General features: G+C 40.6%; 1 protein-coding gene across 1 annotated transcript in view; it reads left to right on the plus strand.

The window, feature by feature from the left end:
- Positions 1-370: 370 nt before the first annotated feature.
- The window catches only part of LOC104538069 (collagen alpha-1(XII) chain-like), a 19,540-nt gene continuing 5,943 nt past the window's right edge, over positions 371-13,967 (plus strand). The window contains exons 1-9 of the mRNA XM_010181128.1: positions 371-481; positions 8,634-8,750; positions 9,426-9,569; positions 10,449-10,505; positions 11,180-11,443; positions 11,557-11,721; positions 12,165-12,338; positions 12,967-13,257; positions 13,482-13,934. Of these exons, the coding sequence (XP_010179430.1) occupies positions 409-481; positions 8,634-8,750; positions 9,426-9,569; positions 10,449-10,505; positions 11,180-11,443; positions 11,557-11,721; positions 12,165-12,338; positions 12,967-13,257; positions 13,482-13,934 (1,738 nt within the window). The 5' untranslated portion in view covers positions 371-408. The remainder of the gene's footprint in view (positions 482-8,633; positions 8,751-9,425; positions 9,570-10,448; positions 10,506-11,179; positions 11,444-11,556; positions 11,722-12,164; positions 12,339-12,966; positions 13,258-13,481; positions 13,935-13,967) is intronic.

The raw sequence follows: 13,967 nt of genomic DNA on the forward strand, positions 1-13,967 counted from the left end.
TGGAGCTCCCTCCTGGCTGCTGCCTGTGCGGAGGCACAGATCTTCACCACGCTTCCCTGATCGAATTAACCCCAACTAGGTTAAAGCCATGAGTGCTTACCATGATTGGAAAGGGTTCAGCAACAAAAGGCACATTATTGCGAGACGAGACTCTCCCGTTAGTCATGCAGATCTGTCATCGTCTTGGACGGCTTTCAAGTCTAGAGGTTTCAACCTGGTCCTGTGGGTGGGGGCTGGAGGATAAGGGAACAAAGTGAAATCCACGGTTCATCTTTTTTATGTTTCATGAATACACCCACGCAACCCTCTAATCCACGCGTATCGTTTCCTTCTCCTTTCTCCCCCCATTTCCCCCCCACCCTCATCACTGCAGATTCATTCATGTTGTTGTGATCTGAAAGGGCAGAAATGAAGACAGCGCTGTGCTCGGCAGTCGCTGCTCTGTGTGCAGCCGCCTTCCTCTCCTCCATCGAGGCTGAAGGTAACCTTCCCCTCCCTGCTCCCTTGCCCCTGGTGCCCTGCTGACCAGCAAACCTCCCAGCCAGCCTTGAGCTACCAGCTCTTTAAAAAAAATGAGTGTAACTACTTCACCTTCTCTCTTTCTCTCCTTCAGAGAAACGCCTCTCCTTCCTTGTCCAGCTCCTTCTGTGCTCTGTTTCTCCCGGCTAGACAGCCGGACCATAGCTCCCTCTCTCTGTCCCTCTGGTGTGCTGTCCACACCACCCTGCAGCCAGGACACGGGCTGGCTGGTGTGGCCACCTGGGCACAGCGTCCCGAGGAGCCCATGGCCACTGCGGCCGCCAGCCTGGCATGGCCGGGCCCTGTGTGCTGCCTCGCTGACTGACCGAGAATGGCTGGGCTCTGTGCTGTAGAGTCTCTTTTAGTTATGTTGAGAGAAGAAATGGAAAACCCACCAGCCAACAAACCACAGCTTTGAAATAAAATGCTCCAACAGAGTTCGACTCTGCGCCTGTGTGTTTTGTCCGGGCCAGACCCATTGCCTCCATCCTGCCGGCCTGCCGGCACTCTGGCCTCCCCTGCTCGGCGGGGCGACCCCCGGCTGAGCCCTGGGGCGGCCAAACCCTCCCTTGGGAATGCTTTGTTCTCCGTGGTGGATCTGATCTGGGGGACACTGCTGGGGAGATGTTGCTGCTGCCATTACCTGCGTCCTGGGCACTGCTGAAGGGTGGCTGGGCCAGGGCCAGGCCTTGCTGTCACAACCGAGGCCCCAAGTCTCTAGCATGCATGTGGTGCCATCGCTCCCAAAGAGGCCTTTCTTCTTCTCTTCTCCTCCTGGGTCTCCAACTCAGTCTTGCTGGAGGTTGAGGTCCCTGTCACCCCATGGCAGTGTCCTGCCTCCAGCTGCAGGGATGAAAACTTGGGGACACCCATCACTGCTGCCACACTTACCACAGCATGACTCAAAATGGCCTGGCCCTGTTGCATTTGCCTCCCCATTGGATTAACAGCAAGTGCAGGGACAGCCTCCGCTGTCACCTTTTGTGTGAGCTGCATGGCTTTGGTTGTGGTAACGATATTTCTGCCAGCAGTGGCTGCCAGGGGAAACAGATGCTGAACGTCCTGCGCTGAAATGACTTGATCTGACCTTCAGGACCTGACTCCATTGTAGGGTGAACCAAACCACTGGGTGTGAACTGCCCTGGATTTATTGGAAAAAAACCAGAAGCCAGAGCCTGATAATTCATTTTTTTCCCTTCTGTGTTGAACTGAAACAAATTCTCTGTTCATGGCCTGCTGCTGCAAACTCCTGTGTCTGGACCTGGACACCTTGGCTGATGGCTACTAAAAGCACGGGTTGTCAGAGATGTCTCTGGGGCATTTGCCCTCCCAGCAGCAGTGCTTGCTTGGGGCATGCAAATGTAAAGTAGACTGGCTTTCTGGAAAAAGATGACATTTCTGCCAGTAGTGGAACATCTGGTCACCCTAGGAGAGAATCGGCCTGCTGCCTCCCTTTTGCACTGTGTTGTTGTTGGCTGAGGAACCGAAAAAGGTCATTTGAAGTCATTTCAGAGTTGCATTTGAAATGCAGGACCGCCATGCCAGAGAAAGCAGAGAAAGTGTAGAGTTTTTATGGAGGGAGTGGATGTGTTTGTGCGTTCTACCCTGTCTTAGGAGCTCGGTCGCTCGGAGCCGGAGTAATGTTGCTGTTGTTCTGCACCTCTGAGTACGTGTATGGAGTAGGTTATTTCAAAATGTAAGCAAAGATGTTTTATTTAGCTGTAGTGTGGACTAAACCAGTCATAGATTGAGAATAGTTAATGAAAGCTACAGAAATGTATTTGGAGAAGCACAGTTGTTTTATAACAGTGAAACTGGATGCATTGCCAGACAAGCTGGCCAAGCTTGTTTAGAACTCATGCTGAAGGCTGTGTCTTTGCTAAGCAAAAGAGTGGACAAAGCCTGATCTTGGTAGTTGTAGAGTGCTCCTGGATGGGACTTACAGTACTCTACATTCAGAAATGTGTCTTAAATAACCTAGTTTATGGGGGTCAGTTTTCTACTAGAAATTTCTCCTAGCTCCAGAGTTTTGAAGTAAGTGGAGAAAAGTGTCTTGAGTAGGAGATGCAGTGAGAAATGGTGGTGCTGAAAATGGAAGTTCAAACCTAGGAACAGCTTAGGACTTGCTCTGGTGGGAGCTGCTTTCACAGAGCTTTTTGCAGTGTGTTTTTTGTTTGCACTGTACTGGTCATCCTTCTGCACTCTTTTAATTTTGTGCTTCAATTTTGCATCACCTTGTAAATGGTGCGTTGGATCTTATTTACTTTAGTTCTGGTATCATTACAACTGAAATCCTGTCTGCTGAACTGACTTTCTTCTGTGGACATTTGTCCTTTAGTCTGTTTTTCCAACTTTGAGATCACACTGTGGCAAAGCTCTCCCCCCACCAGTCTCTCTCTCTCTTTTTTTCTTCTGTCCTTTGGCTCTCCCTGTGGTGTTCACAAGAGATACAGTTTGAATTTTCTTTCCCCAAGGTGTGGGTAGACACTTGGTGGAATGAAAAAGTGAGAGGAGAATAAGGGAGAGGGCCATTTGATGTGGTGAAGATTGCAGATACAGGGTGATGCAGAGGGAAGGAAAAGCTTACTTCTATTTTTCTGCCTTCCTTCAGCTTTCATTTTTCAGTCTCCCCAGGGAGTAGATCTGGTGTTTATCCAGTACTGCTGTTCATAGAGTCCTAAATCTTCCACTGTGAAACTGGTTCTCCATCAGCATCACAGCTGCTCTGCAAGCCTTTTGTGAGAGCCGGGCTCTGTTGCTGTTGGCAAGGCAGTGTGCTGCAGTGATGGTGGTAGAGCTTTTCTACAGAGACACAGCAATGCAGGGGCTTCTAGTTGGAGGATCGCTGTAGCAGCAGAGAGGGGAAAACCAACATATAGTCTAAATGCATTCGTGGCATTTCACTGGGGAAGTTGTTTACCCTGTGCAAGGGAGTAAATCTGTTTTCATGCTCAGCATTTTTGCTCTTTTACAGTCGAATACTTGCTTTATTTTGCAATCCTCCTGACGTCTCTCTCTCAGCTTCAGCTTCTTGTGTGAGATGCTCTATTTTATGCTCTAAGTTGTTTCCTGCCTTTCTCCAGTGCACGCCCTGTGTGTCCTCATGCCAAGATTTCTTTCTGTCACAGTATTTTTTCCACGTGTGATCCCAAGGAGCCAGGGGGAAATCTGTGTCCTTTCACTAGATAAGACTTTTTTCCATTATTTTAGTCATAGTTAAGTCAAGTAGATCTGTATGCGAATAACCTGTTTGTTATAATCTCAAGGTAATGTGTGAGTTTCTGTGTGCCCTCACTGAGCATGTGGAGGTGCTGACTTTTCAATGTTTCAGGAACTGTTTCAAAACCTAGAAAAGTCTTGTTTTCTAGGCTGGAGGTAGGGAAGAAAGGTGTCACTGAGCCAAGTGTGGCACCTTTCTATAGTGCAGAAAAATGTTGGTTAGGTGAAAAAAATCTGTCTTCAGGACATACAAACAGTAAGTGGCAAATAATTGCAGCTGTTACAGAGCAGTAGGAAGTTTCTCATGTAATAATGCTTGTGTTGAGTACATTGATTTTCATTGACTGAATGGTTTAGACATGATCCAAGATAGCTGAAACTTTTGAAGTTAACCACCTATTCAGCTTTGGAACTGGTTGTTAGGACCATTATTTTATTACTTTTTGATGTCTGATTTCTATCTTTCGAGAAATTAGCTGTTGTTTGTTCAAGTTCCTAAACCACGTAGATGGATGTGTGAAGTTGAAATTTATTTATACATGAAAGTGACTATGACTCCCTGTTTTTCCTACCGCTAATTAGAAGGAAAGTGTACGTCAGTGTCTGTATATACACACATGCACACATACATATATATGCACAATCGCGCAAAAACTGGTAAATATTCATGCATGCGGTGCGTGTATATACATGCAATTATGTTTGGTTACATACATCTTTGTATGTATAGATATGTAGCTATATATTTTCAAAATACACTTATGAGCAACTTATCTTGTATTTTGAAGTAATTTCATATACCTGTATAAAATAAAAGAGATACAGAGATACAGGTGGCAATATCTCTATGTTGTGATTGGCAGTGAGTATCTAACAAGGCTGAGAAGCTGCCCTTTACTACACTGCTGGGCTGCAGCTCGTGCTTTCTCATTCACATTGGCAACACTGACTTCAGTGAGCTTCGCTGGGGTTGTGATATAGTTACTTGGGTCAAATCCATGCCATATGTGAAGAACATAGTAACTGAGGAGTTTTGGCCTCTTCCAGCCTATGCAGGGCTTATCGCAGTGAGAGCAAGGCTGGGGCTGTTCTTCAGCTGGCCTGTATGTTGTTTTAACGTGGGCTAACATGTTATTTCACGTGCTGATTGTAGTGAATCTTTTCCAGTGATGAAATTACAGATTTTGTTTCGCATAGGATTTGGGGATGGCAGTTGTTTCCAAGTTATATCACTTTCAAGTCAGGTTCTAGATTTAGATGGCTTAATCTTCTGATTATGTTTTATTTCTGTCTTGTTAAGACATTTACTGAGTTCCTCTAGCAGTGACATTGTGTCATCTGTAAAAAGCTGTAGAATTTTGTAAAGTATTTCTTAACTAATACAGGCTAATATAGGCTTGAGAAGCTCATATGTAGCATGAGAAAGGTGCCTTGCAATGTATTTTTTGTTTCAGAAAATATGCTGTTACTGTACATGTATGTAACACAAGGAGTGGCAATGAATTAAGTTTATTATGTCTGATTTGTTATTTCTTCGGTGGTGCATAAGATAGGATAGCCAGTCAAGGAAGTTACCATATCATAGTTCTAAGAGTGGTGGAAATTAACACTGTGCAAACATTATTGTCATACAGCAAGATATCTTTTTACTACACTGGAAACCTGTAGGGGAACCATATGTTTTTGTGCATCGACAGTGGAATCACTGCATTAAGGCAATGCTTTATTAATCACATTACAATCACAATCCTGTACCTTGGCAAGCCAGTGAGAGGTTTGGCATGGATTTTGATGGACACAGGATCACACTGATCAGCGGTGTCATTACACCATAAGCATACGTGTACGCAAATAGCCTGACATCAAGACTACGTGCTTGAGTAAAGCCTTTGTAGAGTGGAATTTCAAGGCTTGTCCTTGTAATGGGACAAGCTCCCACCACAACCAGGGGCATTTCATTCCTAGAAGTCTGGTCTGATTCCACATTGCAGATGTATTATTTTTCCACTGGTGAATTCCCTTCTGGAAGCATAATTTTAATAAGGTGGGGTAGCAGATGCCCTGTTTGATAATTGCAATGAGGTTTTTAGCATCTAAACATTTTGCTGTACTTCAGATCGACTTACTGCTCTCAGTCTTATGACTATGATTTGGTCTTCACCCACCAGCAGCCTCACATGGGTGAAACCTGACCCATGTGAAGGTCCATGGGTGTTTTGGAGGTTCAGTCTGAGTATCAAAAGCTCACAGGGTATCCAGAAGACATTTTGATGACATTGGATCCAAACTGTCTTTCTTTCCCTCAAGCAAGGCTCCTGTTTGGGTTTCAGTGTGAGAAATATTCAGTGCTTGAGTCTGATAAGTCAGCCACAGGTGGGGAATGAATGGATTTAAAGTGCAGCAGCAAAGACGGGGGTTAGGTGTTGGGAATAACTTTACCATGATAAAGGGAGGGATACACTGGAGTGATTTCTCTGAGAAGCTGGCAGTCTTGCCAGCAGTGGAGGTCTTTAAGAATGATCCAAGCAAACCTGTCAGGAATCATCATGTCTTGGCTGTGGGATGGACGAGGGGACTTTCTGAGGTCCCCTGCAACGCTGCTGTTCTAAAAGGCTGTGAAACACCTGGATGAACGGATACTTCACTTATATATATGATATACACTTCATGTGACCTGCCAAGATCCACATCAGAATTTTCATAAAACGGATTAAAATCCTTCAAAATGTTAAAGACTTTTCCTCACAGTCAGTTTTTTCAGTTTATCTGGAATCCGGTCATTTGGATATCAACAAGTTGGGCTGCTGCTGTCCTTCAGCAGTTAAAGCCTAAAGTCTCTGCTGCAACATGCCAATTTACTTGCAAGGTTGGTGGCGCTATTTTTTTCCATGTACTGAATTTTTTTTTTAAAAAGCATGCTCAGGTCAGTTGTCTCTGCCTTTGCATTAAATTTGTCCTGAGCCATTGCTACTGAAACAATATTTTATAATGATATTCTTATCACCTAAATGTATTTGACTATTAACACGTGTTGCATGATTTTGATACTAAGTTACTACCCTGCTGTCTCTAGCATTGTGATACTGATAAACCGAATGGTGAATAAACTGTGCATGCAGGTTAATGGTCTAATCTCACTGCCTGTGTATGGACAACAGAAAAAATAACAATTACTTCAGTACTAGTGTATCTATTGTATTCAGCATTACAAAGCCATATTATCCTATGGATGGATTTTACAGTAAATGAAAAGGACAAAAAAAATGCCGATTGGTTGCCAGGTTTTTTTGAGCTCAGTATTACTTATTGCAATTGGATGGTGTCTTTTCCTAAGTATACATTCTAGCATTTATTTCTTCATCTGCTCTTTAAATTATGTTCAAAGCTTGAACAGAGTTTGACATATGATGGAGATCTTCTGTGCAACTGAGAAGATCTGTCTATTAAAAATGCCTTACAAGTAGTTAAGGAAAGTATGGCTGAATCTAATCTTACTTTGTGGACCTATTTAAACAATAATATGTAATACACCTACCATGCACTGACAGTGAGTCAGTAAAATACCGCATGAATATGCATGACAATTTTACAAGGAGAATATCATTATAAAATATTTATGAAACGTCTTTGTGTAATGAACCTTGTACATGGAGGCTTTTGTCCATCGTGGGAAGCTGAAAAAAATAATAATCAACATTTCATTTACATATGCATGATGCTGCAAAATAGCGTATGTAAACTGTTTCTTTCTGTACTGTTCAGTTACTTCTGTCATCAGCTCCTACAAGTTTTATTTGCAATCATTTGTTCAGATCACTGGTGCCCTCTTTGCTGTTTTCTATAAATTCTGTAAAATAAATGTCCACAAATATACTTCGATGTTGTCTTTTCATAATTAACCATTGTGTTGTTTGGAACCATACTGGCATTTTATGTTAAAATGCCACTACTAGTATGGGTACACCTGCTGCAAAGGGAACATGAAAACGTTAGTTTACACCTTTGAAATTGTACAGCAATCTGGTGTAAACGGGTAGAATCTTATTTTTGTGAACTTTCCCATCAGCTCAAATATTTCAGCAAATTGCAACCATTGCTAACCCCGTTTATTATCCCCTTAGTTCCTGAGTGCTTTGCAGCCATGTGCAAAGTGTGCCACTTCGGTGGCTTCTCAGAACAGCGGGGTGGAGATCTCCATGTTTTGAAATAGAATGATACATCAGTGTATCATTATTACTGATATACATTTTACATGTATATTCGTATCTAGACCCTAACAGAAATTGTTTTACTGATCATTAAATGCCCAGTCTTTTCCTGTATTCTTTAAAATATTCTTTTCTCTGCCAAGTTTCGAAATCTAGAGAAATTGATAAGAAATACGACTATGCAGAGACTAGATTAAAAAGCTCATCAATTCTTTGATGTCTAATTAAGAAGAGTACTGTGTTCTCAATGTCCTAAATGATCTCACGATATTGTAAGCAGGTTGTGATTTGGCATGCTTGTACGGATTGCACCCAGCATGTAAAAAAATTTCCTTTAATTGTTATGTGAAATGTTTGCATATGTGGTGATTATCTGTGAACTCATTGTACATGTATCCAAATGTGTTTTCTATTGTGCTTGATTTTGCTGGCCATTCTTGAATGTCTTGGCAACTCAAGAAACATATGTTCTGTGCTGTCCTCTGTAATGCGTATACTCTTTGATGTTTTGTCATATTTTGTCAGCTTTTATTTTACTCTTTTTTTTCCAACAACATATCTTTATATTTGTTGGAAACAAATTTATGCAAAGACAATCTTAGTAAGCTTTGCTCAACATTATTTTATTTATTCATTTGCCAAAGCTCGTTCACTTTTAAACATCCACCTGGTATAAATCTTTTGCAGTTAATCCACCATCAGACTTGAATTTTACAATTATAGATGAACGTAATGTTCAAATGTCATGGAAAAGGCCACCAGATCCAATAGTGGGTTACAGGATAACTGTGGTTCCAACAAATGGTGAGTGCTGTAGAATTTTTTCCCTTATATCTAACATAGGTATGAGAGCAACTCTTAACATCTTTCTGAAGTCTGTGAGCAAGACTGGGTAGGAGCAGAGATTGTTCCCAGTTAGAGTTTTCTTTACCCTTTGGAGACTGCAAGTAATAAGTTTTGAATCCTTTTCCTTTGCAAGGAGCAAAAAGGAGGTAGAATTATCCCTCTGCTCCTCTTCTATGCTTTTACTGTAAGGTTAGGGAATTGTATTGCACTTGATTCAAGCGCTTCTCACATAGGAAGTATTGTATGTGTCAGGTAGTGACGCAGTGATGTTTTAACTTCCTGATAATGGCTGTGTAAGACACCCATTATTCTATTTAATTTTGAAAAAATAATCAATGTAAAAGTGATATTGTGTAAGAAATGGATGATGGTACATTTTGTATGTGCATTTTAAGTTTCAGATTTCCTGGAATTTATTAAACACCTCAGTAATTTTGTTGACTATCGAGAATGCCTCAGCTTGAAGTTTCATGTTTCAAAATTCCTACTTCAGGAGGAAAGAAAATGTATTGTTCTAAAATTATAATAGGATTTATATAGATTATTCTCTGTTGCATTTTTTAAAATTATCAGCTAGTAATTGATATTACTGGATTTAAAGGCTGCATTAACTGTTTCATCTGTTTATTGCAGATGGACCTACTAAAGAATTTACTCTTTCACCTAGCACTACCCAAACTGTCTTATCAGATCTTATAGCTGATATAGAGTATGTTGTATCAATAGCTTCATATGATGAACGAGAGGAGAGTCTACCTGTTTTTGGCCAGCTGACAAGTAAGTACCTGTAATACAATTAGAAAACCAAGTCAGACAACCGAATGGTCATTCACAAACCTTGCCTGTGTTCCAGTTCATCAACAGAGTTGGTCAGATGTAGCTGTCTAAATTTTCCATTAAGCGTAATTTGTGGTAGAAGCAGAAATAATTTGGAAGAAGAAAGAGGAGACTAGCATGGATATATCATGTCTGACAACCCCCATAGAATTCTTTGCAGGAGGCTACTGGTTCCTTTGAACTAAACCTACTTCCTATAAACTGCATCTGCTGAAGTCAAGGGAAATACTCTCATTGACCTCAGTAACAAATGAATCTGACTGACTTCTTATGTGTGGGGAAAAAACCCCAACTACCTTCACCAAACAGTAAAATGTGACACAATATATCTGTGTGCATAATAGAATATGGAATTTAAAAGTTTATAATTTATATTTAATCATTAAATAAAGCATGAAATAAATTTAATGAAATAAAAATGTTAAGCACAGCAGACTGTCTTCTGTGACATATTTTGCTGCATGTCTCAAGCTTCCCAAACAACCATGGGATAATTACTTATGATGAGTTTCCCCATGTGTTAGAGAGGGGTAATGCTGGTACTTCATCTGGGGATGTTGCAGTCAGTTTTCAGGAAATTACTGTATAAGATGTATGGATACAGAGGATTCTTAATTATTTGCATTTTCTGTATTTTATGTTGCTCTGAATGCTATGTTGTCGAATCTGTAAGTACAGCTGAGGTATTCGTAACTTACACTTATGTTTTCATGTTCTGAGGCTTGTCAGATTTGTGTCTCTAATTCTCTACACACTTTGATATTTACAAATGTAACCTGATTTCTTCCATTAATTCTCTCTGTATTGTGCTTTGTGCAGTTCAGACGGGTGGTCCAGGCATACCAGACGAAAAGAAAGTTGAGGCTCAATTACAAAGTAAGGTGTTCTGTCTTTCAACTTCTCTGACATTTTAGAGATAAACGAGGCCTAGAACACTGTGTTCTTGTGTTACTTAGCAATAAAGTTAACTTGTGAAATTGTCCATTGTCAAGAAAACTTGGAAAGGGATTGGAATGGAAGGGATTTATAGCCACATTGACAGAATAAGGTGCAAAGTTGGTACTGAAGCTAGAAATTTCATGCAACTAACTCAAGCAAGTCCTTGAAGTCTTAGTCCTATTACCAGAAGACATCGTGCTGTGGACAAAAGCCAATGTATGCAGTTATTGTGGGGAGATAAAGATGCAAACCAGAAGTGGTAACAAAATGAAATGTTTCTGTAACGTCAAACTGTTGCAAAAAGTTTTGTATGTGAGTTGTCTTCTTCTGTGGCATAACAGATCTTGTGAAATAGCATGAGAGGTGTCTCAAAACTGAGTATCTAGGTGACAGACCCGCTTTGGTAGTTGCAGCTAGAATGGTCATATGGGTGTTCACTTATGTGAATAATGCTTCCTCAAGTAAGATATTCCAGATAAGAATATCAATCTATTAAATATCTGTTTGTTTTGGCTTTCACCTATAAGTTTCTGTCACATTTCTCACTGATTCATAACAATGCAATCGCTCATTTGCTAACAGAGATTTATTTTTTTTTTTGTGTGTTCCAGGATGCTCCATAAGTGCAATGACAGATTTAGTTTTCCTGGTAGATGGTTCATGGAGCGTAGGGAGAAATAACTTTGGATATATTCTGGACTTCATGGTTGCCCTTGTATCAGCCTTTGACATTGGGGAAGACAAGACGAGAGTTGGAGTTGTTCAGTACAGTTCAGATACAAGAACAGAGTTCAATTTAAATCAGTATTTCAGAAGACGTGATCTTATCGATGCAATTAAAAGGATACCTTACAAAGGTGGCAACACAATGACAGGTACAGATTTCCCCTCTACATCTGAATTCAGCATTTCATTTTATAATTCAAATTTGCTTTAAATTCTAGTTCATTCAAGCCTAATAAAACACAACTTGTGGTGTTGTTTTTAGGTGAGGCTATTGATTACCTGGTTCAAAACACCTTCACTGAGTCTGCTGGAGCAAGAAAAGGCTTTCCCAAAGTAGCAATTGTCATTACGGATGGAAAAGCTCAAGATGAAGTAGAAATTCCTGCAAGAGAGCTTCGCAACATAGGAGTTGAAGTTTTTTCTTTGGGTACGTTGAGTTTTTCTAGTGATTGAGAGACTGACATTCTTAAAGAAGTAAGTTACATGTTTTACAGATTTTGTGTTTCAAGAGTTTCACTCTGCCACTCTTTTATGTGTATGCCTTGAAACGGGTTGTTTGTACCCGTCAGATTCCAGTTGTGTTAATTTGGTAGTAATTCTGTAGCTCCTACATGGAGATGCAGATGACTGACAAGCATAGTTTCAACATGGGCATTATTGAAGATACCACATTATTTTCCCAGATTGAAAATGGTGTATGTTACCTCATTGCTTTAATCAACATTTTGTAGTTTGATTATTGATAATGACAGAAGACACAACTGAATTAACTCAGCTTTGCCCTAGGATGTTCTGATACTTTATGAATATATTCACAAGTGTCTGTGTTTTTTGGCCACTTAACACAGTCCTGTCTGTTGCAACTTCTAGGAATCAAAGCAGCAGATGCGAAGGAACTCAAGCTAATTGCATCTCAGCCTTCACTGAAGCATGTGTTCAACGTGGCTAATTTTGATGGAATTGTGGATATACAGAATGAAATTATCTTGCAAGTGTGCTCTGGCGTGGATGAACAACTAGGTGAACTGGTTAGTGGAGAAGAAGGTGAGATACTTTATATAAATGTATTTACTGATTTCAGTTTATTCTGATGTATATTTAAAAGGCTACCCCTACTTCCTTTGCTTTATTTCTGGAGCTTGATCTGTTGCTTCATTTAGCAAGTGTGGAAAACAGGTCTCAGGTTTGTGCATTTAAATGCAGGAGAACAGAACATGTGATGCCTTAAATTTGGAATAGTTCCATTATTCCATAGTTTCAGGGGCAACACAACAATGTGCAGTTGCCAGAGCCTTATACAGTAAATTTGGACACAGGCATCACTTCTATGGAAAAAGTACTAAAGGAAGAAAAACTTGGTGAAGGGGCAGAATATGTAAAAGGTTAAGAACCAAGGAATGAAAATGAGAATGCTGAGAAAACAGATGTCAAACTGAATCATTGCAGCTTTCTGGCCTTGTAAGATTCTAAGTAACAAGTAATTCTTTGACCAAAATGACAGCAGAGATGACTTCACTGTCATAGTGCTCTGCTCAGGTCTGCATTTGTTCACACCCTCTACTGTGCTTCTGTGGGTGTAGCTTTCACTTCTGCTTGAGACCATATTGAAGCAAGGCAGCATTTCTGTTTATATTTTAATTTATATTTTGGTTTTGCTTTTGATTTCTTTCAGTGGTGGAGCCTCCTTCAAACCTGGTGGCTACTCAGATCTCCTCAAAATCTATTAGGATCACTTGGGATCCATCCACAAGCCAAATAACTGGCTACCGGTTGCAGTTCATTCCAATGATGGCTGGAGGAAAACAACATGTACTGAGTGTGGGTCCTCAGACTACTGCCCTGAATGTTAAAGATCTTTCTCCAGACACAGAATACCAAATCAATGTTTATGCAATGAAAGGACTGACCCCCAGTGAGCCAATAACGATAATGGAAAAAACGCAACAAGTAAAAGTTCAAGTGGGTGAGTTAGGAGCTACTATGTTATTTTCACATGGGAAATTTTTGTTGTTTAGACCACTGATGCTTGTTTTAATATCATACCTTTATTATTTATGAGAAGCAGCTTTACTTAGAATGGTTTATTTCCTTTATAAGCAACTGAGTATGATACACAAACTGCTAATGCAATTGTAATGCTGTGGCTATTGAATATCTGCTCACAGTTGTGATTCTTTTTCTTTACAGAGTGCTCACGTGGTGTGGATGTAAAAGCTGATGTTGTGTTTTTAGTGGATGGTTCCTACAGCATTGGTATCGCCAATTTTGTTAAAGTAAGAGCCTTTTTGGAAGTGTTAGTTAAAAGCTTTGAGATATCGCCTCGAAAAGTACAGATAAGTCTTGTCCAGTACAGCAGAGATCCCCATATGGAGTTTTCTTTGAACAGATACAACAGAGTGGAAGACATAATTCAGGCTATTAACACCTTCCCCTACAGAGGTGGATCTACCAACACAGGCAAAGCGATGACATATGTGAGGGAGAAAGTGTTTGTTACCAGCAAAGGATCAAGACCAAATGTGCCGAGAGTCATGATTCTTATTACTGATGGAAAATCGTCAGATGCTTTTAAAGAACCTGCAATAAAGCTGAGGGATGCAGATGTAGAAATATTTGCAGTTGGTGTGAAGGATGCAGTGCGTACAGAGTTAGAAGCGATTGCATCACCTCCTG

This window comes from Mesitornis unicolor, unplaced genomic scaffold (genome assembly GCF_000695765.1).
Source record: "Mesitornis unicolor isolate BGI_N332 unplaced genomic scaffold, ASM69576v1 scaffold39763, whole genome shotgun sequence".
In the NCBI taxonomy this organism is placed as follows: Eukaryota; Metazoa; Chordata; class Aves; order Mesitornithiformes; family Mesitornithidae; genus Mesitornis; species Mesitornis unicolor.